General features: G+C 41.7%; 1 protein-coding gene across 1 annotated transcript in view; it reads left to right on the top strand.

Annotated features, from left to right (window-relative positions):
- The first annotated feature begins 795 nt into the window (after positions 1-795).
- Positions 796-23,708, top strand: part of Rarb (retinoic acid receptor beta) — a 164,789-nt gene continuing 141,876 nt past the window's right edge. Inside the window, exon 1 of the mRNA XM_076842965.1 lies at positions 796-1,478. Within this exon, the coding sequence (XP_076699080.1) occupies positions 1,322-1,478 (157 nt within the window). The 5' untranslated portion in view covers positions 796-1,321. The remainder of the gene's footprint in view (positions 1,479-23,708) is intronic.

Consider the following 23,708-nt stretch of genomic DNA (forward strand, 5'->3'; position numbering starts at 1 on the left):
ATCTTAACATATCATGCATAAATGGAGTATAACTTCTCATTCTTCATGTTGTACACGATGTAGATGCTCAGGTAATCATATATGTATATAGGATAATAATGTCTAATTCATTCTACTATTATTATTCCTACCCCCTTGCCCCCTGCACTCCCTTCACTCCCCTCTGCCTTATCCAAATAGCCTGGAATTTTTTTTTTTTTTTTCAAAAGTAACCAGAAAGGTGACTCTTCACTCCAGAGCAAATGCAATCCTTTCAGCAACGGCTTGCAAGAGGGAGAAGGGTGGGGGGGAGAGGAACTATGGAATGGAAAGTTTCTTAACCCAAGGCTTCCCCGAGGGGTAGCCGTTCTCTGTTCCCCAGTTTAGGGCTTGCACATGCTTTCTCGGGAGTGGAAAAATACACAAGTTACCAGGAAATCAACAGACAGAGAGGCGCAGGGAGGGACTTAAAGGGTGGGCTGGGGGCGAGTGGCGACGGTGGGTGGGTGGGTGGGGGGGATGCCCGATGGCACGCCTGGCCGAGGCGCCGCGGATAAAAAGGCAGTAAAGGGAGAGAAGTTGGCGCTCCACGTGAGCCGGGAGCGGCCGCCTGGCTCCTCCCCTGCTCGTTTTAAAAGCACTTCTTGCATTGTTTTTAAGGTGAGAAATGGGAAAGAAAGCGCCGGCTGGTGCGCTCGCTGCCTGCCTCTCTGGCTGTCTGCTTTTGCAGGGCTGCTGGGAGTTTTTAAGCTCTGTGAGAATCCTGGGAGTTGGTGATGTCAGACTGGTTGGGTCATTTGAAGGTTAGCAGCCCGGGAAGGGTTCACCGAAAGTTCACTCGCATATATTAGGCAATTCAATCTTTCATTCTGTGTGACAGAAGTAGTAGGAAGTGAGCTGTTCAGAGGCAGGAGGGTCTATTCTTTGCCAAAGGGGGGACCAGAATTCCCCCAGGCGAGCAGTTTGAGGACTGGGATGCCGAGGACGCGAGCGAGCCGGGCAGGGTTTGTCTGGGCACCGTCGGGGTAGGAACCGCAGCGCATTCGGAAGGCTTTTTGCAGGCATTTCCTTGGAAGGAGAACTTGGGATCATTCTGGGAACCCCCCGCCCCGGCTGGATTGGCCGAGCAAGCCTGGAAAATGGTAAATGATCATTTGGATCAATTACAGGCTTTTAGCTGGCTTGTCTGTCATAATTCATGATTCGGGGCTGGGAAAAAGACCAACAGCCTACGTGCCAAAAAAGGGGCAGAGTTTGATGGAGTTGGGTGGACTTTTCTATGCCATTTGCCTCCACACCTAGAGGATAAGCACTTTTACAGACATTCGGTGCAGGGGAGATCATGTTTGACTGTATGGATGTTCTGTCAGTGAGTCCTGGGCAAATCCTGGATTTCTACACTGCGAGTCCGTCTTCCTGCATGCTCCAGGAGAAAGCTCTCAAAGCATGCTTCAGTGGATTGACCCAAACCGAATGGCAGCATCGGCACACTGCTCAATGTAGGTTTATTTTTTTTTCTCCCTTCTTCTACCAAGAAAAAAAAAATTAATGGTTTCTCTTGCATGCAATAAAGACATTGGAAATAAACTGCATTGGTAGCAAGACAAAGGATTTAACGATTTAATGCTGAAGGGGTGTGATATGCACGCATGCATATTGATTCCCCTCTGCTGAAAATTTCCTGTTAGATGTTTGCTTCCCCAAATAACGGCTCCCGTACCCGTGCCCCTCTCTTTACGACCCCCCCCCCCTTATAATCTCTTGGAAACAGTTTTTAAAATACGCCTGGAGGGACGGGGTGGGGGGAGTAGAGGGGTGACCACAGGACTTTGAAACATTCTTCAAGTAGGGCAGTTTGACACACTGTGCAGGTTTTACTAAGATGTGTGTGAGGGGAATTTAACTTTGCTGTTCTTTGGATTAGCTGCTAGTTGTATATATCCCTCTCTTGTGTATTTCAGCAGTCCAAAGTAATTAAAATATGACATCTTCCCTGCAAGGAATTTAGCCTAATTAAGGTGGCTGCTGCTCCCGAAGTTCATAAACCACCAGTTCAGGCGGCCGCCTCCAATGTTTTCCTTGCTAAGGAAAGGCAATATTTCTTAGCATTGACCCTGCTGCCACCTTTCCGAGTCACTTTGTTGGTCTAAGAAGTTGTTGTTTTGCTAGAAAACTACTGGCAATGAACACCCCTTGGGCTGAGCCATCCATTATTTCCATATCTTGCAATTCAGCTGGGAGCCTGGACACCAGCTAAATGAAAGGAAATATAAGTGGGGTAGCCCAGTTTTTTTAAAAAAAATATTGACTATTTGGTTATCTGATGCTGACACGGTGCCGAGGCACGCATCTGGTCAACAGTAGCCTGGCTGCAGGATTGAGAAATGACCAGGAGTCCCAGAAAATTCCACTTTCGGGTGGCTGTAGTGGGAGCCTGCAGGATACTTTGCCGCCCTGACAGTGATTTAGATAAATGGCTCAGCTATCTATCAAAATGTTTTTAGTACTTTATTTGACAATTCATTGGAGCATTAGCCTGAAAATGACATTTTAAATCTTTGTTTTCAAAGAGGTCAAAGTTTAACTGGAAGAAATTGAGTTTTCCTAATAACATGGTGGCTAATCTAAAGAGAGAGAGAGGAAAAGAGGAAAGGACAAGACAGGATTTAAACTGTCCTCTCTGAAACTTTTTCTTAAGGCAAAAAAAAAAAAAAAAAAAAAAAAAAAAGGCTTGGTTCTTGGGCCAGGAAATCAACAGGTTTGTAGCTGAAAAATCAATAACCATCTGATGCCAATGGTCTGGCTGTCTGACTTAACATTTCATAGAGCCATGGGCAGAGAAAAAAAATATATATGTAGTTTTCATAAGGCGTCTTAATCTTCAACTTCTCCCTAATGTCTTTTCTTTCTTGCTGCCTATTTTCTTACTCCAAGAAACTGTTACAAAATAATTTTCCAATCCACTCCGATCTTTTAGACCAGTCCTCTCTGTAGCAATTAAAACATTATGAACAATTTCAGTTGGAATCCCAAGGAACTGGGGCACTCTGAAACTTTTTGTTGCAGAAACTTGTAAGGAAACATATTTTTTTTTTTTTTAACAGAAGGAAAAATATGGCTTGGGATCCTTTTGGAAAGTTATTCAACTTAATAGAGCTTTTAGGCGTAGACAATCTCCCTTTTGTAATTAGCCCTCCAAACGTGCCTATTAAGTTGTAAGAGTAGAGGGAAAAGCTTTGTTTGTTCTCAAACAAGTTAAACAAGGGATTTGCTTTATCTGGGAGAGCGAGTGGTGAATGTGTCATTTGCCTAGGGCTAGCCCGATAAGCAAGAAGTGTTGATAACAGCCAAGTTGAGCTAATCAAAGAAACTTGCATTAGACAAAGTAAATAAAGCCTTCTGACAAAAGGATTTCAGAAATTCCAGTGTCTTATTTTTGTAAGCAGGGCAATTAGTGCTTATTGTGGTCAATTTCACAAGGGTTTAAATCCCACACCCTAACTTCAGGTTAAATGGATAAAATGTAAATATTGTTTGTGCCCCTGCAGAGCTGTTTTATTCTCTATAAACCACTGTATGACTAGTCAGTTTAGTTGTGCAAACTATTTAAGCTTAAGAAAAAATAAAACTAAAACACTTTAAAAAGAGATTCTAACAAATATCTGCACCACTCGGGGCCGGGCTGTGTTGGGTCACAGTGGAATAGCGAGTTGGGGCTTTTGAAATAAAAGTGCATTAGGGTACATTTGTATAAGTAAGAACATAAAAACCACAGCCTTTTCCATTGTACTTAATGGCTGTTTTGATGAGAAGCAGATCTGTTTGTGCTCTTAACACAGAGGAAACAGTGGGCAAAGGGGGAGAGAAATAGAACGAAATTCCAACCCAAACTGCTTTCTACTTTGAGATCCTACTTAGATTTTTATGGTGTGTGTGTGTGTAGGAAATAGAATCAAACCTTTGATTACACCACAAGTTCACTTTGAAAGATGCTAGGGTATTCCTTTTCTCTTTTTTTCTTTTTAACTTTAAAGGAAGAGAATGACATGCCAACCAGCTGCCGGCTGTCTGTCCTAAGGCCTTCAAATTGCTTGTTATAAACATGCAAAGTTAGGATTAGGGGGCTACTAAGGGAATGTGGTATTGATAATAGGAATGAACACTGCCCTGGCAGGTATGTGAGTCACTAAGTTTCTTCTCAGATGCCTCCTGGATTATCTGGGTTTAAGGTTGCTCCAGATGTTTGCAGCATCAATTGCTCAGGGGGCATAAGGATAAATCTTAATACTTTTTGTTCTAAATATAGTTGCTTTTGGTGAAATTGTGAGTGTGACAACTTCTTGGCCCTTTTCCCTGTCTTCTCCCTACTCCATACATCAAAAGGAGAAAGGGAAAAAAATTTTTTTTTTCTTTTTGAAATAGGATTTCACCCATTAATGAGACGAAATTATTTTTAAAAGAAACAGTGATGGGTGATTAAGGAACAAGAAAAGCCCTCTTCTCTCCAAGTCTGGGGACCTAAATTTTAAGTATTAAACAGTATCTAAATCCTCTCCTAGTGAGATATAAATTGGGGTCAAAGTGGCAAAATCAAAGATACCCTGTGAAAGAGAGACTAAATAAAGACTGACAGCCACAGTATGAATTGAATGGGGTTTTGAATAAATATTTCGGTGAAAAGGCCCAATTGTTTTTCTAAAGTAGGACATAATTTTCTGCTTCTCTGCCACATGACTGTGGTAACTAATACCATGAGAAAGAAGAGAAGAACAGGGACTTTTGCTTAAGTCTCCAAAAGAGCACAGGATAAGGTCATTTTTTAAAATAAGCAGGAGATTCGCTAAGTTTTTCTTTGCTGTAGAAAAAAAGAAATATTAAAATGTTGTCAATATGCAGATAAATTGGTATGTTTAGGAGGGAAGTATTGATATGTAACTTATAAGGAAAAAAAAAAAAAAAGCATGAGTTGAAGTTTTACCACCAGAAAAAGGTGGATTCTAAAGACTAAGACAAAACAGTGGGTGAGATAGACATCTGTTTGTTTAAACTCAAGCTATGGAATTGATCTGGAAGCTCTAGTTAGAATTTGATTTGCCAGCCAGAATGGAAAGCCCTTGCATTGAATCTGATCTTTATTTTTTTTTCTCTCTTTAAAAGATAAATGGCTAGAATGTTGATTTTCTCGTGGGATGATGGACGTGAATCAAAAGTTTCATTCTCTTTTCTAGAAGTCTGGTTCTGACCATGTATAACCAGTCAATATTGTCAGGGAGGTTTTGTTTGTTTGTTTATAATTTCTTTAAGCCTAAGAATTAAAGAAAGTTCCTGTAGCTATCAGACACATATAACTTACCTTCCTCATTTGTTAAACCCCTGTACACATTCCACAAACATTGCTAAACTCTTTCCCAGAAGGTAAATATACAATAAGTGAGAAAGATTATAAATTCTTCTCTCAAGAAATTTATAATTTTTAAAACTTTAAAAAGCTGCAAATTCTTCAATTAGATTATCGTGTGGGAGGAAGATAGAGATGTAAAAACCAACATACAAAGTAGAAAGCTGTTTTCAAGTTGCACAGGAATTTAACAATAAACACAGTGTTCATTTTAGAAGCTCTTTTTAAAAATCTTCTATGGCGTTTGAGTTATGTGTATGTGCCAATAAATTAATTCTTAAATGACATTTTTATACTTTAAATGTTCTAATATAAATCCAGTTAACTATCAATTAAATAAATTATTTCAGAAATGGGAGTTTTTGATGAAGGTTAATCAGAAAAAAAACCTTGGCGAAAAACCTTTCCAAAGATATTAATGTAGAATCTTGCCTTTCAAATGACTGGGTGGTTATCGCAATCATGTATCTCTGATTTTCTAGAATAACCTACTTTCAAATATGCTGCCACAGTTCCCACATAAATCATTGAAATATGCCAGATATTTCACTATTACGACATCTCCTAGTCTGCCCCTTGAACCCAGGAGTGGCACAGAAAGTCTTTGTTTGGATTCTATGGTCAATATAACTGGAGCGCTCACAGCTTAATTTTTCCATTATGACTGAAGATCGCCTTGTGTTTCTGGGTCATTCTTCTGAACATGAATTCCTTTTGTAGTAAACTGTGGATCTGTAAATAGAAGGCATCCCCTGCAAAATGGATTGGACTGTGCCTCTCATTCCTGCACCTCTGAGTTCTCTCTCTGTGTGTGTGTGTGTGTGTGTGTGTTGGGAATTGGGGAGTGGGAAATAAGTTGAATTTTTATGAACAAATCTTTGCCAGCTTCTTAAAAAGTTCAATTTAGAGGTGCTAGAGGAAGGAGGGCAGAGTCAACTCAGGTTTCAGATTTATCAGTATCCTGTCTGTAAGTGGCTTGGCCTAAGTACCTCTTGTTAAATAGGCAATGTGATAACCTGCTTTATCTGTAAGATCTAATAACACCACCTCATCAGTCAATGTGTTGTTTGAATTCTTCTCTTTTCTTCCCTGGCTTCCTTGCTTTATCATTGAGAAGCAGGATTCCCATCCTCTCCCATCCCACCCCCAAACCCTTTCAAATGAATGAAAAAATAAAGTTGGAAAAGTTCTTTGTACTAGGAAGCCTTAGAGGGTAAGTCTCCCAGCTCTTTTATTTGTCTTGGGCTTTTAGAACTTCTTAGACGGGAATTCAAACAGGCACTGAAACTGCTGACTTACTTGCTTTTTCTCTGGCTTTGCAGGGTAGGGAGCTAAAGGGGGCCATTCAGTAAGATAAGACTCTTGGCCCCCTGCAAGATAAGGCGAGGATAACAGGAACTGACGTCAGGGAGGCGACCCAGCCTGGCCGAGCATTTCCTCTAGTCAGGGCACATTGATTCCAAGAGGCCCAGACCTCTCAGAGTATCTGATGGAGTGTACCAGCTCAGAAAAAGGAGAAAGGTGGCCGATTTTAACAGGGCATTGGTGGGTGATCGTGCCCCGGATTCCCACATGCAGATTTCTCTAAATGCAATGTAAAAGGACTTGTGTGTGATTTTTAATAAATGCCAATTCTGAGATCGCAGCTGTAATTTTACATTGTCATGTAGGAGGCATTTGTCCCCAGCTGTCAACAATTTCCTGCTGTTGTCTAAGACAAGTCTATCCACCCATCACCAGATAGTATCCACCCACAAACCTTGCCAGCCCTCCATATAGAACAAAATGTGAGGGAATTCACATTGTCAGAGTTAATCCCTGGGACTCCTATTTACTTTAGTAAGTACAAAGTTCCCACCCCCATCCGCATCATATGACAGCATTGCTAAAGCCATTTCATTTACACCAGCCCTGAAATCACAGCACTTCTCCTCTCTGTTTTCGTCTTTTCTAACTCAGGGTGTTTTTTGTTTGTTTGTTTTTTGTTTTTTCTGTTTTCTGAAGCATCTCTGATTTGAGGTTTGGAGAAAGAGGACTTCAAATGAAAGAGTCCTATCTTAATTTTTTTAAATTCACAGATTCTTTTTTTAAGTTCACGACTGTCTTAAAGATAGTCCCATATATATATATATATATATATATATATATATATATATATATATATATATATATATATATATATTTTTTTTTTTTTTTTAATTTTCATATGGAACAAGCAATTCTTCTCATTTGACCCAGATTTAGTGAGATGTTTTTGTTGTTGTTGTTGTTATTGATCAATGACTGATTTGCCACAGATTAAAATTTCACCAGATCAGACGGAAAAAAAAAAAAAAAGCTGAATTTAAAAGACTGCAGCTCATGACCAAATTAGATGAGAGCATCAATTAACAGTGAGAAAAAGATTTGGATCCTATTTATCCCAATTTTTCTCCAATTTCCAGAGCAAATGAAGACATCATGTAATAAATCCTTCTCAAAAATATTATGGCTTTCAACAGCTACAGTACCTTTGTCATATCATCAAAGTCCATAATTATTAAAAAAAAAAAAAAAGGCTGATGGTCTGAAGGCCATTTCAGCTTCAAAAGATTTTTTTGTAGGGTCTGGTCTATTGGAAAGCTTGGGGGTATAATTAACTAAAATGGAAATGGAGGCAGCGAAATTTAGTTCCTGATGTTTTAATTTAGCTCAGTACTACCATGTGTTATTGAAGAGAATTCTTAAAGGCAAACATAATTATTTCATTATGGTCCTCAGAATGCTTTCATTGGCTTTAATGACAAGAAGCTGTATAAAAAGACATACATTTTAATTAGTCCTTCTTATATTTACATCAGATAAATAACAAATAATTGATGAAAAACAAGTCTTTGGAATGGACGATTTCACAGAGTGCGCTGGTTACAGTTTAACGATGAAACATTTCTCTGTTGCTTTGCATTTTAATTATCTAGACATTACAGTAGTGGTACCATGGAGCTAAAATCCGCTGTTGCCATTTTACTACAAAACAATTTTTTTTTCACAGTTAATGCCTACAAATGGAAAGCTGTGAAAGGTAGCTAGATGTGCATCTCTGAGGAGGTAAATTGACAGTTGCATTAATTCTACTACATTGGTTAGCATTCTTTGTGATCACCTTTATCTTTTATGCTTCATCTTTTTGGATTAATACCATCGGGGGGTTCTCGTGTGTCTCCAACAGCCACATGTTCTCCCGAACACCTTGCCTGCTCTCTAGCTGCCTGCTCGGGGAAGCTGGCATGAATGTGCCTTTGCCAATGTGCACTGGAAATTCAGAGAGTCTTTGCCGTGTTACAGGCCTGCTTCCCCTTTGATTTTTATATGAAAACCCATTTCACATGATTCATCCGTTTTGGTGTACAGAACACTAATTGTTATTATTGATTTTAAATTCCATGACCATTACAAGTAACCCAGATGACTGGCAGATAAAGGGTAATAATCCATGGAGTTCTGGAACTGTTTCATGTTTGTCTGGAGTACTTTATGTGATCAATATTAACTGCCCCATTGAAACTAACTGCTGTATCAAATAACAGTCAATCACATGAATGTGCTTAGAGATTATTTATTGAAAGCTCTAATTGTTCACCGGGGCCCTGCTTATCAGAGGAAACAATAGGAACTCGAGATAGGATGAACAGGTTTGGATCTTCGAGGAAAGTTGGAGGATGAATGGGCGTCTCTCTGCTACTGGGTCAAAGACTCCAGTAACCCATGTTGGGCTCCTAGTGGGCAGAAGTTACAAATATCCTAGCACCTGGGCATTGACAGCATTCTAGAGAGGAGATATTAATTGTCTTGCACTCACAGAGGCTGTGAAAAGTCGTCACTGGCTAACAGTGTTACCACTTCTCCCACTCGAGACCCTCCCCTGCACCTCTCCATCCCTGCTTCCTCCTCACTGCCTGATGGTCTGAGATGGTGGAAATAGCCTGACTTGGCACAGGATGCATTTCTACAGGTATGGAGTGGGAACAATAATGTCTCCTTTGAAGGATTAGAGAGCGTGTGGATTAGCTTTCTGTTCTCATCTTGAAAACATACAGATGTTGGTAGATTTTTCTGCTCTGATTTTGGCATGACACCAAAGGTGGATTATGCACCTTTGCTCAAAGCAGCCAGTATCTTTTTTAGTTTTCTCTAAATTATGCGTCACCTTTCCTCAGTGAAGTGGTTCCTCCACCTGAAGCTCATGCCGTAGGGACAGTCCTTCCTGTTTGTCAAAGATCTGTGGTCCTGATTCTGGGGTATCCATTTCCTAACTACCCCCTGCCCCACTTTCTACAAATGACTGACTTTTACAAGTGAGCCTCGTCACCTTCAATGTTGTCACAGTATTCTTAGTCCATTTCCTAACTACCCCTGCCCCACTTTCTACAAATGACTGACTTTTACAAGTGAGCCTCATCACCTTCAATGTTGTCACAGTATTCTTAGTCCAGAGACACTGCTGGTGGCACACTTCATTTTTATTGCTCACTGACGGATTAGACCTAACGGTGTTCAGTCCAACGTGGGACTCTCTCGGGTATCTGCCGTGTGCCAGGCTCCTTGATGTGACCTATGAGGACCAATCAGACACTGTCCCTGCTCCCTCTGAATCACAATGTAATGGGAGAGACTAGTGTGTACACAGGTCATGGTGACACAACTCCCCTGATAACACACACATCTCCTCAGGACTTTGGACTTGAGATTGATGGTGAAAACAAGGACCCATTGGGAACCACAGCTGGTTCATAAGGCAGTGTGGTCAAGTGGGGTACCCATTTGAGTCACAAAGTGAGGTTTTTTTCTGTGTGTTGGACTCAGAGGTAATCTCTAACAGGATTTCAGAAAGAGGACTGTGTTTGTTTGCTTTTGTGGCACTGGGGATTGAACCCCAGGGTACTCTAGCCTAGACCTTTTTAATTTTTGTTTTGAGACAGGTTCTCACTGAGTTGTGGCCTTGAACGTTTGGTCCCCTTGCCTCAGCCTCCCAGGTAGCTGGAATTTTAGGCGTACACCACCATGCAGGGCCCATAAAGGGGTTTTAAACCTATCCTGAGCAGTGAAATAAATGCATGCCTTCAGAACTTGCTTTTTGAAAATGTTCCCATGCATATTTCTGGAGCATTTGTTAAGTAATGATATTCTTTGGGAGTTGATTTGATTCGATTTTTACAATCTTATTCTTTGGGATTGCTTCTGCGATTTATGGCTGTGTAACAAACCCTCCCCAAACTTAGTGGCCTAGCCATTTATTGTCTCCTTATCCTGTTGATTGACTGGGCTCAGCCCAGCAGATCTTCATGGGGCCACGTCTTGCAGGGTTAAATGGGCTGCGGTCCCAGAAGGCTCCCTCACAGGGCTGGCCTGGTGTTGATGTTGGCTGCTGGCAGGGCACTCGGCTGGGCTGTCGCCTGGAGTGTCAGCATGTGGTTTGTGCTGCTCACAGCACGGCAGCCATATTTTGAGAGGGGTGGCCTAAGGGGAGCCCTCCAAGGAGGAGGAAATGGAATTTCTCAGTGCTCTTAAAGGTCCAGAATGGACAGAGTCTCTTTCACTGTATTCTGGTTAATCAGTCACAGGACCAGCCCAGATTCAATAAATCTGCCTCTCAGCAGGGGGAGGGGTGGAGTGGCAAAGAAAGTCCAGCGATCTTTAGTCTACCCTAACAATCACAGCGTGAGTGCCCTATGCTGAGAAGAAAGATCTTGTCTCCAGAGAGAGGCTACCATGATGGTGGGTTTTTAGTTAGCTTGGGTTTTGACTGGTTAAATATTTAACAAAATTCTGCCCTCAGGAGTGTGTACACATTATCAGGTAATTCCCCACCACCCTACGTGGCAGTTATTATATTCTCATTTTATAGATGAGGAAATTGAGGCTCAGAGAAGGTAAGGCACATGACTGACGTCGTCACACAGATAATAAGTCCTAGAACCGGGCTTCCAATCCCAGGTGGTCTTTTCTTCACCTTCCCCTGAGGGTCCTAGGAGTCTGCAGTTTGATTGTCATCTCTGCTAGTGAAGAATTCCTAATTATAGCCATGTGTCGCACACCTGTAATCCCAGAACTGAGGACGAAGAGGCAGGAGGATCCTGTGTTCGAAGCCAGCCTGAGCAATCTAGCAAGGCCCTAAGCAATTTAGTAAGACCCTGTCTTTAAATAAAATATGAAAAAAAAAAAAAAGGGACTGGGGATGTGGCTCAGTGGTTAAGTGTCCCCGAGTTCATTCCCCTGTACAAAAAAAAAAAAAAAAAATCCTAATTAAGCCAAGAAAGGACCAGAGAGTGTTTTGATTTGAAGGAAAAGGTGGACTAGAGAGGTAAAGAATTGTAGCTCACATAATTTCCTCTGATTACATTATTTTTTTTCCTAATATAAACCACAGCCTTAAATTGGGGAGGAAACTCTGTCCAAAGGATTTTACACTTTTGTCCTTTGGTTTTACATCCTGTTTGTTGTTGAGGTCTGTGCTGGCCTGGCCACCGCTGCAGCTCACAGGGCTGGGGGCAGGATTAGTGGAGTACTTACTGAGGATTCTCAGGAAGATGAGAGATGAGAAGGAGGCTTTTCGTGTTAGTGTAGTTCATCTAAATGCTGGTACTGGTGTTTATGCAAGATGGTGCACTTAGATCAGCACTGATACTGTGTAAACAAAAAAAAAAAAAAAAAAAGAGGAGAACTTTCTCAGAGTGGAATTGAATGGATATTTCTATATTTGCCACCTATTTTAAATCTCTATTGTGTTGGCAGGATCCCATACCTAGCCTCACCAATACTCTTAAGTGAAACTTATATGCATCATAATGATTAGGACTGGTCTTTCAGCAAATACTTTTTTTTTTTTTTTTTTTTTTAGTGACTTTAAATATATTGTTAGTGTTTGGGATTTTTATGCACCTAGTCAAGAAATCAAATTGTTGTTGGAAGTATCCATTTTGAGGAAATTGAGACAGAAGAAGTAGAATGATTGGCAGGAAGTGACGTAGTAGCTTCTAGACGGGAGCAGGTCTAAACCTGCAAGGTGCCCACTTGAGAGTGGAGTGCATTGTGGGACAGGCCATGTGATGCAGCCGAGGTGGGCAGAGACTTCACCTGCTGCCTCTGCTGTGGAGCATCCTCTGCAAAATGGTTCCATAATCCTTACGATCTGCATCTTCATCAAAAGCCTTGACTACGAGAGTGTATTTGACACATTATACTCAGTAAATAGACTATTTCCCCAATATTATATTGTGAAAAAGCTTTTTAGATGTGAAAAAAAATGGACTTCATTTACTTGTAACAACTGGATACACCATATTTACCATTACAAATAAGTCCAGCCTATGTGGGCTGTTTTCTGCATTTCTTACCCATTTTTCCTTTGATGTGTGTATTTTGTTGTTTTTGTTTTGTTGACTGAGTTCCTTTAGTAAACTGGAAAGTGTCTGAGGTCAGGTTGTGTGTGTTACCTGCTTCTCTGGGGTTGGTCCATGGTCAATATTCAGTAAACTATGGCTGTCCAGAGGATGTTCAGTGCACCCCTCCCTTGACCTCCGGCCAGCAGGGCTGTCTACAGTGATGGAGATAGTCTGTAATTCTGCATTTCAAATCTGGTAATCACTAGTCACATGTAGCTGCTGAGCCCTTGAGATGTAGCTGCTATATTTGAGGAGTGAATTTTTAATTTTAGTTCATGGTGATTAATTTAACTTTCAATAACCACATGTGGTCCTTAGTTACTGTGTCGGACAACACAGCTCTATCTACTCCAGCTGTTATTCTTTCTATTATTTGTTCATTCTGTTTCATTCCCTTTCCCTTTAGCCTGTTCTCTCCTCTTCTGTTGCTATTAGCAAGCTCTAATTATGTCTTTATGTAGATGGTAAATAGATGGCAGGAGAATGTAAACAGAATACTGTAGGGTGGTGATTTCACTCATTGTTTAACTGCTCTTTCTTCTGGGTGGAACAATTTTTCCTGGGGCCTGGCAAGTCTTTCGTACTTATTTTTGCTCACATTTGTTTTGCAAAGCAAAACTAAGATTTTTACAGAATCCCAGTGGGCCTGACTTAAATTTTATTCCAGCTAGGATTACAGGTGTATGCCTCCATGTCTTGCTGTGATTGATTTTAATTACAATGAAACCATCACCATCGTCACAATACTTATTGAGTGCCTGTTATGTGCTAAGTGTTTAAAATAATCCATGTCCTCACAGCAGCCCAAAGAGGCAGACACTACAATAACCCCCATTTTGCAGATAACAGTTCCTAAGTACCAATAAAATTTTGCAGCAGGAATATGGTGGCAGATAACTTGTATCCCTTGACTTTACACACATTTGGTTTTCAAATGGATACAGGTACATTCAGACCAACCTGAACAGCTGAACAAACTTCAGGGAGGAGGGAGATGAACAGGCCATACTCTATGGAAGCCTCAGTTTGCCTTCTAGAAAGTTCCATTCACACTCTGCTAGGGGAGGGTGCCTTCTGCTCACATCTTTGTGCCTGACTTTGTAACCCACTGCCTGACACATACTAAGTACTCAGAAAATATGCTGAGTGTAGTTCAGTGGAAGTGGACTTGAAATTCAGAACATCTCAAGTGGTCTCTGCTTTTGTTTGATTATATATTTGGGGGTTACTCAAAACACTATAAGTAATCTCAAGGAGGCTGCCAAGAAACTTGGAAGGTTCAAGTTGGCTGTTATGGACAATCCTTATAAATGTGTTTTCTAGGAAACTCACCCCCTGAAAATGTGAAAATATTTTCCTTGGGTTTCTGGCAGACTCACTGGTGTCATGGAAATAGTTTTTCTGATAGTTCTGTAGACCAGGACATTATCAGGCTTCCCTTCCTCCCTTTTTGTCCATCGATAGAAATGGTGGGAAGAATGTAAATGAAATAAAACTAAAACTACCAAGAGGAACTTCTGAACCAAGGGATGCTTCCTCCCTAGGAATGGTATCAGGTTGTGATTGATTTGCGGGTGTTGAGGGGTAACCTGGGATTGAACTCAGGGGCAGTCCACCACGGAGCCACATCCCCAGCCCTATTTTGTATTTTATTTAGAGACAGGGTCTCACTGAGTTGCTTAGCTTTTACTGAGGCTGGCTTTGAACTTGTGATCCTCCTGCCTCAGCCTCCAGAGTTGCTAGGATTACAAGCATATGCCACCGGGTCCTGCTGTGATTGATTCTTATTACAATGAAACAATCACCATCATCACAATACTTATTGAGTGCCTGTTACAGTATCAAGTATTTAAAATAATGTATGTCCTCATTAGCAGCCCAAAGAAGTAGGCACTACAATTACCCCCATTTTGCAGATGACAATTCCTAAGTACCAAGAGGTTCCAGTAGCTCAATCCTTCCAAATAGGAGAAAAGAAGATGAGTGTTCTTCTCTCTGCTCTCTATAATGTCGGGGTCCTTCTTTGCATCAACTGTACAAAGTAAATTCCCATTTTCTTTTCGAGGGGGAGGGGCGGGGTTGGGAAGGTTGGAAGCCTCAGAACCCACGGTAATAAGAGTTCCCAAGTGAAAGCTGAAAACAATACATTTTTAACAAAATGGGCAGTTACTCTAATTGCTGTGCCCCTACTGTTCAATTCCTTTTTATGTCCTAATTCATTAAATTATGTGCACACACAGGCTTATTATTTACAGATGTATGCACTTTTAACTGGCTCATCTGAAACAGATGTTTCACGAAAGGTAACAGAGAGCAAGTGATCTAAACCCTCTTTTAGTGGGCATCAAGTGAGCATTATGGCCCATTACCTGCAGGTCTTTTGCTATTATTTTGAATTGCAATGTCCAGTGTGACGAGCGTTCAGTTTGTCCCCTAGAGGAACAGATGAAAATTCAAGAGCTTTATAAGTGAACATCTGCCTCTCACAATAAAAGCGGGTGTGCAGGTGACAGGCAGGTGGCATTCATATGTGTGTTCGTGAGGATGTGTGCATCTTATAAACAATCTGAGGGAAAAATAGACTCCTGCATGCTGGGAGGTGTGGTTCATTGAGGAGGCCTGCTTTGGAGACCAGTGTCACGACACTAACTAGCTATAGCAATAATGTATGCCTCTTTTTCAAAACAAGGTGATAAAAATAAAAATAAATAAAAACACATAAAAACAAGGTGACATGACCCAATAAAAATAAATATGACCAATTTGCCACATGAGCATACACTGGGTAGTATACAGCTGTGGACAGTTATTTTTAAACATCAGGCTATTGGGAAGCAATATTAATCACCCCTTAAAGTCCACAGTGAGATTTATTATTCATAAATTGTCGGGAGTTCTCTGAATAAACAAACAAAAATTTGGAGCAGAAAGACGGCTGTTGTGGTGCCATTGTGCACACTGAAAGCTGGAAATAGTCACAAATGAAATATAAATCGGGATATGAAATATTAAGTGACATATCAGGTTTATTGCATATGTGACCATGAGAGTGCATTTTATTTTGTCTTATAGAGCTCTAAAAAGTCCATGTAATGGATTAAAGGTATTAAAACTCCCATATTCTGCCTGGCTCTAGGCCAGGGAACAAGGCATGATAAATAATCCCAATAGACAGAATATGTAGGAAGGAATTTTAAAGTGTATTTATGGTGGACATATTGACCTACCTAACTAATAAAAATGTATACATGAGGTTGGTTTTGAAGGAAATGTGCAGCCCCTTACAGCACACTGTAGTGTTTGCATTGTTAAAATATTGCCCACATCTCTGTGACACATGGCTATCATGCTCTGTCTTTACCCTGAAAATGGGGAAAAGCATGAATTTTATAGTAACATGTGTAGTTACTCTAAGAAGAAATAGTTTTAAATTTCTTTTAAAACAGAAGTCAGCAAATTGAGCCATTTCTGGCCTGTGTTTATAAAGTTTTCTTGGATCATGCCCCACCTATGCATTTACATCTCAGCTATAGCTCAGGGGCTGTCACAAAGCCTGACACAGTTACTGTCTGACCCTTTGTTCCATACAAGTTGGCTGACCCTGCCTGAAGCAAACAAACAAACCAACAAAGTTCACAGGGCTCTTAGGAATAGAACTGAGTTCCTCCTTTCTCTTTTATACTGATCCCGTTTATGTCAATTCAGGCTAATTGTGGATCACACCATTTCCTAAACTGTGTGCCTTTGACCAAGTCATTTAATTTCTCTTAACTTCAGCTTCCATTGCATGACCTATCAATTTCACTTCTGTGTATGAACCCAGGAGAAATAAAAATGTATGTCTGTAAAGAATAAATAAAATAAATAAGCTTCATTTTTCCCTCTTGTGAATATGGGCAATAAAACAAACTGATCATGATAATAATCCTGCTGTTCTTCACACTTTTGCCCTGAGGGTGCAGGTGAGGGCATTGTGGGAGTGCCTCAGACCCTCCCTCTGCCTCTGTGAGATGTGGAATCTGCTCCGTTGGAGCTATTGCCATTCAGTTGATAGCACAGAGGAGGATTTAGGGAGCTCCTGCTAGGTTTTGGGCACCTTTTTCAAGCCCTGAGGATTGAAAGTTACCTGGTGTGATGGTGCACATCTGTAATCCCAACGACTGGGGAGGCTGATGAGGCAGGAGGATCGCAAGTTTGAGACCCGTCTCTGCAACGGAGAGAGACCCTCAGCAATCTTGCAAGACCCTGTCTCACAGTTAAAAAGGGCTGGGGATGGAGCTCAGTTGGAGATCGCCCCAGGGGATAAAAAAAAAAATAAATAAATAAATAAAAAGTCGAAGCCTACTTGTGCATCTGCCTTGTTGCCCAGGCGGGAAGCCTATCAAATCAAATCCTTTCTCTAGTTTGGGACACATTTGATGCCTGTTTGGCGGGCAGGGATCTGTGCTTCCAAGGACCCCGGGCTATATCACCATCTTGGCTCTGGCCTCTGGCCTGATTGACGGCTCACCTCCCTGTCCTCTTTGCCCCTCCCACCTCCTCTCCATTCCCTCCCTTGATCCCCTTCCTTCTGCAACACGTGAGCCCAGCGCAGCAGCTCAGACTCGGGTCTGAGCAGCTGTCAAAAGCTCTCAAAGGAGAGGCCACAGTGGAAAGGAGTGTGTAAAGAAGCTGTTGGGAGGGTGCCGGGCAGCCCGGATTGGGGACATGCCAGGGAAACCCGTGAGGAGAGGACAGTGGCAGTACTTTGGATTGATGCCTGTAGGTCTGGGAAGGAAGGGACCGATGAGGGAGGGTGTGAGCAGGAAAAACTGGCATTTGTTTTACTCACTTTAGCTTCTAGAGAATCTCTTGGGTCCAAGAGGAGAGGAGACTGTTTTGAGAGGGAAAAGGGAAGTGAAGGTGAGTAACTCAAGATGTGAGACTGATGCACAAGAGATACACGACGGGAAGGTGATTGGCACCGAGATTCCTCAGCACATGCTGGATACAGTATTGAAAGTGACGGATGTGTAGCACTATTAAGTGGTGGGCACTGGTGACAGCCACTTTACAGCATGGAATCATTCAATCCTCACAATGATCCACTGAGGGACACACTATCATTTTTTTTTTTTCAAGTTTTCTTTGGAACATTTTTAAAGAGACAAAACTAAAGTGCTTTGAAACTTTCAACTTTCTTATAGCAAGAAATCACTGTCATGACCCGGGAGGGGGGGGAATTAATATCATCCTAGCAAATTGATGACGACATAGCATTGTCCTTTGGTAATCGGAGTAATTCTGTATTAGAAAGTCGAGGCTCTTTTTAAATGGAATATCAGCAAGTACGTCTTTTTGGTCTGATGCGTATTGTGGACCTCTGACAGTAATGAAATTTTCATCCTATGATCAACTAGAAAGTAGGGTAAGGATGCACTGGCGCTCGCCCCACCCACCCCAGTCCTCCTGGGAAGAAAACAATTCAGTTCCACACTTGGGACATTCTAGCTTTGTAGATACAACTCCAGAATTCTGGATCTTACTTTCATACTTGTGCCAAATAAGCTTTGGTTAAGGGAGTGTGTGTGGCCTCCAGGTGAGCGAGGGAAAACCAGCCAGCGGTGGTGGCCTCAGAGTTCTCTCCTTTACCCTCCCTGCAGAGCCCTCAAGTCCTGGGCTGGGCCTGGTGATTGCCCCTGATAGGGTTCAGTCACACACCCTTGGACCAGTGCCAAAGTCCTTTGGCACCTGGGTCTGAGGCTGCTGTTCTGACCCCTGGGGGTTGATTACTTGATGGGAAAGATGTGGGAGGAGCTGGTAGGCCTGCAGGGTGCCTTCTAATTCCTGGGTTTGCTTCTGGGGGACTTTCCTGCTTTATAGCCCTGACTGGAAAGAAGAAAAGGACATTTTTTCTATCTCCTTAACTTCTTTTCCTTGTAATTCTCTGGTTTTACTTTTAGTCCTTAGGCAGGACTAAGTTCTGCTGCTGAAACTTGCTGCTTGTAAAAGCTGCTTCTGCAAGTTCTGGGCAGTCAGAAAAGAGGATGTTACCGTTTTCCCCTCTCAGTCCCTGGATCAGACCCATTTTCTTGATCTGAAGACTAGTTAAGTTCAAGTTCATGCCCATCACTTGCCAACTGCATGACCTTGAGCAAGTTATTTAGCCTTCCTGTGCCTCTAGTTTCTTGCTTGTAAAAAAAGAAACATTAGAACTAGCTAGCTTAGAGGGCCACTGTGGGAGTCAAATGAATTCATATATGTAAAGTGCTCAGAGCAGAATGGGAATGATTAGCCCACAGTGCTTACCAAAATGTTTCTTCTTGTTGTTGCAGTAATGCTGGAATTTGATAGACTCTACAGACTCTTCTGTCATTTCCGGCAGTGACAATATTCATTTTATCATTAAGGTGTGGACTTAACCCACTTCCCCCCCAATACTGTAATAATAAAGTGTTGGCAATATTTTTGTGTGTTTTCACACTTTTTTTTTAAAGTTTACGAAGTATAACCCCTGCCATGTTATACACATACATATCATCCATTCCTTATATTAGGACCCTGAGGATCAGGAATATTGATTGACAGCTGGTAAGAGGCAGAATTAGGAACTGAGCTTTTGCCTTCTGCCCTCTAGGAGTCTGCAGTTTGTACTTCTCATGAAGGATAGGAAATTATTTTCTTTGCTGTCCCAGAGACTCCCTATGAGTAGTACACTCACCCTGGATCAGGGGTTTTCAACTTGAGCACTGTTTATAACTTGAACCAGATGATTCTTTTTGGGGGGGAGTGGGGAGGGGCCTGCCTGTACTGTGCATTGTAAAATGTTTTGTAGCCTCCCTGGCTCTACCTCATAGATACTAGTAGCAGCCCCCAAAGGCAATAGCCAAAGTGTCTCCAGATGTTACAGTGTATACCTAAGGGGCAAAATCAGTGCTGGTAAAGAAATTTTGCCCTAGATAAGAAACCCTGTCCTAGATTAAGGTTTATGGAGGAGAAATGTTTTGGGGGTATATGTGAAAAGCTGGTCATTTATTGAGCACATGCTGTATACCAAGCAAATTGCAAACATTGTCTACCTTTTACCAACAAGGATTTTAGGATTTTCTGAATTTTCAGGGAGGAGACACTAAAGAAAATTCTATGGCCATTACATTCCCAAGTGGCAGAAGAGGAATCAAGTCCAAGTTCACCTGGTAGCAAAGCTCATGAACTTCCCACCACCTTTGTCACAAAATTTTTCGCAAGCTCACAGTGTTCTCTTTCCTTTTAGAAACCAAGGAAACTGTTCATCATGAAGAGCAAACTGGCTTCATAGTTATTTTAGGCTGTTAAATTGTGTTTACCTGCAAAATACAAGTCAAAACAAAACAGAAAAACTATTTTGTAGCAAATTGGTAGCTAAGCAAACAGAGCATTTGTTTTTGAGAAAGAAGGGTTTGGCTGAATTCTAGTGTAATCAATTGTACTTGGACTTGCTGGGAAGTCAGAGCACATGGGGTGAGGCATGTGACAAAGCATAGTTCTATTGTTGTTTTCCTTAAATATTCCAAAAGACATCTCCCAAACTACTTTTCTATGAAGTTAATACTTACGTGGTTTTCAAATGTGTTTACAATACATAAGCAAAAAAAAAAAAAAATGTGAAGTGATATAGATTTTAATGCTCCCATTTGAACCTATTTTGCATGCAGGAAATTTGAACAGATAAAAAGAATGTCATTTATTACTATGATAATTGCTCTTTAAAAATTATGGGAATCCTGATTAGAAGCGGAATATGGAACTGAATCATTTGGTGTTGAGATAAACTCTTCAGGGGGACCTTAATATTGCTATGCAATTAGCTTCATCTACACATGACTCCTGAGACCTGTTCGAGCATTTGTTCCCTTAATGCAGTTCCCTTTCTGATGCCTCCCAGTTCAGATCATTAATAAGCAGTTAAATGTGTCGGCCTGTTAAGTGATTTTAAGAATCGGAATTTATTTGAACCCTGTCATAAGCCATCTTATTATGTTCTAAAAAACAGTGACTTGAAGCATCACACAAAACACCCTATGAGGTAATTTTTGAACATGTTCCTTAAAGCAAAAATACATATTAGGAAGCAAAATGTTGATATTGAATGTGTCCTGGTCACTTGTGAAAATATGATAGCACTTCCTATGGTAAAGGTGGGTTCTAGAAATCACTGCCCCTGCAGGCCGTGAGCCCAGGCAAGTATGGCCACAAACCAGAGTGAGGAGTGGGTCTTGAGCCTTACCTCTTCCTGAGGTCCAGACTGGCTTTTCACATATACCCATACCAGGCTTTGGAAAATCAAAACCATGAATTAAAATAAAGAGAGTTTACATAGTTCTGCAGTTCTCCAATTTGAGGCCCAAGCAGACATTTCTAGCCTAAACAAACAAAGAAGATAGAAAATGAAAAGTTAGAAAGCTGTGGGTTTTAATGAAATTATAGCAATGCATATTTCGGCCAATTGGAATAGCTAAAAGCATCCTTGTGTTTTTAAATCTCCTTATGGTAAGGTGAAGAGCTCCTGCTCTCTCTTCTCTCCTGGCTTTGTGGAGGAGCAAATGAGTTAATATGCATTAAGCACTTAGCAAGACCCATGACGTATAGTAAGTGCTCAATAAATAGGAGTTACTATTAGTTCAGGCTTTTCCTGTGCAACTTTGAACCCACTGCCAACTAACAGCTGCTACTAAAATTCCGTGGGAGACAAGGAAAGCTTTTAGTTTATGGTGAGGATAAACACAGCCTGAAGATCTTAATGTATTAAGCACTTAACAAGGTGCAGTACTTAGTACAGACCTGTGCAAAAGGGAAGCTGGATGGAGTTCCCACGCCAAAGTGACTCAGCCAACTATTTGAGATTAGAGGCAGGTAGGACAATGAAACCCTCTCCCTCCTTTTTTTTTTTTTTTTTTTGTTCCCCTTAATGTTAGCGTCTCAAACGTTAATGTGTATAGGAATTACCAGGGGATTTTGCTAAGATGCCTCTTCTGATTCCTAATTCTGGGGTGAAGCTGAGATTCTGCATTGTAACAATTTCCCAGACGATGCTGCTGTTGCTGCTATTGGTCCAGCTTCACACTTTGAAAAGCCAGTCTTTCTTTAAAGATGCAAAAAAAAAAAAAAAAAAAAAAAAATCAAAGTCTTCCCCCCAACCCCTCCTTTTGTCCCCTGCCTGTGTCCAGCACCTGTTACATGTGTGGTCAGAATAGCAGGGATTCTCATAACCCAGCTCCGGCCCTCGGCCAGGATCCACAGTGACCCGGGCAAACACACACTTCTTCAGGGTCACGGGCAGGTTACTGAGTCAAGACTGCCAAGGGCCGCCGCCGTGTTTTCCTTCGCTCCCGCCCCCTGCCTCCCTCCCTCCCTCCCTCGCCTGCCCCAAACCCGGGACTAATCTTGGAGCTGCTTAATAATAACAAAGCCAGCCCACAAGAGTGAGGCAAGACAGTTTCAAAGCAGGGCTTTTCTTGTTCGACAATTACCTCATTTTCAGAAGGCGGTTCACAGATTTGCAAAACCCATGTGTGTGTGCGTGTGGAAACAAACCGCTTCTCCTGAAAGATGATTAAAAGCAGAACCCCTCAAGGAGAGGTGACATGAAAATGAAATGAGCGACAGTATACGGCTCCCCCCCCCGCCCCCACTCCTCCACTCGAACATTCGGAGGCATGTAAATGACATTTTAATAAAACGTCTACACGCGCTCACACGCGCATGCGCACCCACGGGCGGCCGCGGAGAATCTGGTTCTAATTACTTGTACTTTAGTTGAACTTTGGCGTTTCCTTTGACTCTCTCCCTAATGTATGTGAGCTGTGGGCTTTGCGATCCTGCAGCGAATCCAACAGAAAATGGGAAGGGGGTGGGGGTGGGGGGGGTCCAGATCGGTTCTCCTCGGTGCCAACAAAAATGAAGCCCAACAGAACAGTTTCGATCCCGTGCAACACTTTGCTCTTCTCCCTTAATTAGCTGAAATGACTGCTGCCTCCGGGACCCTGGATCCTCTGGGCTCAAAATTCCCCTGGGGCCATGCAGGAAATGCCTTTTGCTTTACAACTCTCTTTTCCTTTTAAGACTCAACTGCCCAGAGAGTGCATTAAAATACTGTCTTAATCATAGAAGGTTCTAGTAAAAAAGGCAGGACTTTCATAATGCCCGATGCCTGCCTGCCTGCCTGCCTGCCTCTCTTTAATCAGGCCCAACATAAAATCCTGCAGTCTGTCAACAGGGGTTAGCCAGCCGTAAATTAAGTCTCACCAAGAAAGAAAAGTATACTGAGCCCTCTTAAAAAAAAAAAAAAAAAAAATTGTTATCTGCTGCTTAATCTAACCTTTAGAAAAATGCCAAGCATGTAAGGAATCGTGAAGGGAACTATTGTTGGAGACTTTCTCTGTGTTTAAATGACACTCAGGTGTGTTGTAACAACAAGGACATTTATACTGTGTTTTCTCAGGTGAGTTGAGTTCTTAGGTGCCTGGGCCTCCTCCCAGACAGCAGTGTCATTATTCTTATGCTTTTATGCAGGCCGTGAATCACCCCCAGAGTTGGGGCAGTGTTTGAGAAAGCTGCGTCAGTGGGAACACTGGGGATTCTGCTTTTGTACAGTTCCAATACCGGTGCGGGTTTTGTTGAGTTTTGTTTTTGTTTTGTCTGCAAACAACCTCTGAGTGCGAAGTCCCTTTAGAGCAGTGCTTTTCAAAATTGGGTCCATGGACTGTGGCGTCTGAGCTGCCTGTTGCCGGTTCCCAGCAGGAGAAATGCAGAAATTGAGAGCCAGTGTTTTGAAACTTTTATAGCAATTTGATAGAGGAATTCTATGTCTGTCAAATATCATTTTAAAACCAAAGGTGGAGTTTGTGCTTTGGACATCTTGTTTTTTTTTTTTTTTTTTTTCCTTATTGCCT

The sequence above is a fragment of the Callospermophilus lateralis genome, chromosome 1, assembly GCF_048772815.1.
Source record: "Callospermophilus lateralis isolate mCalLat2 chromosome 1, mCalLat2.hap1, whole genome shotgun sequence".
NCBI lineage: Eukaryota > Metazoa > Chordata > Mammalia > Rodentia > Sciuridae > Callospermophilus > Callospermophilus lateralis.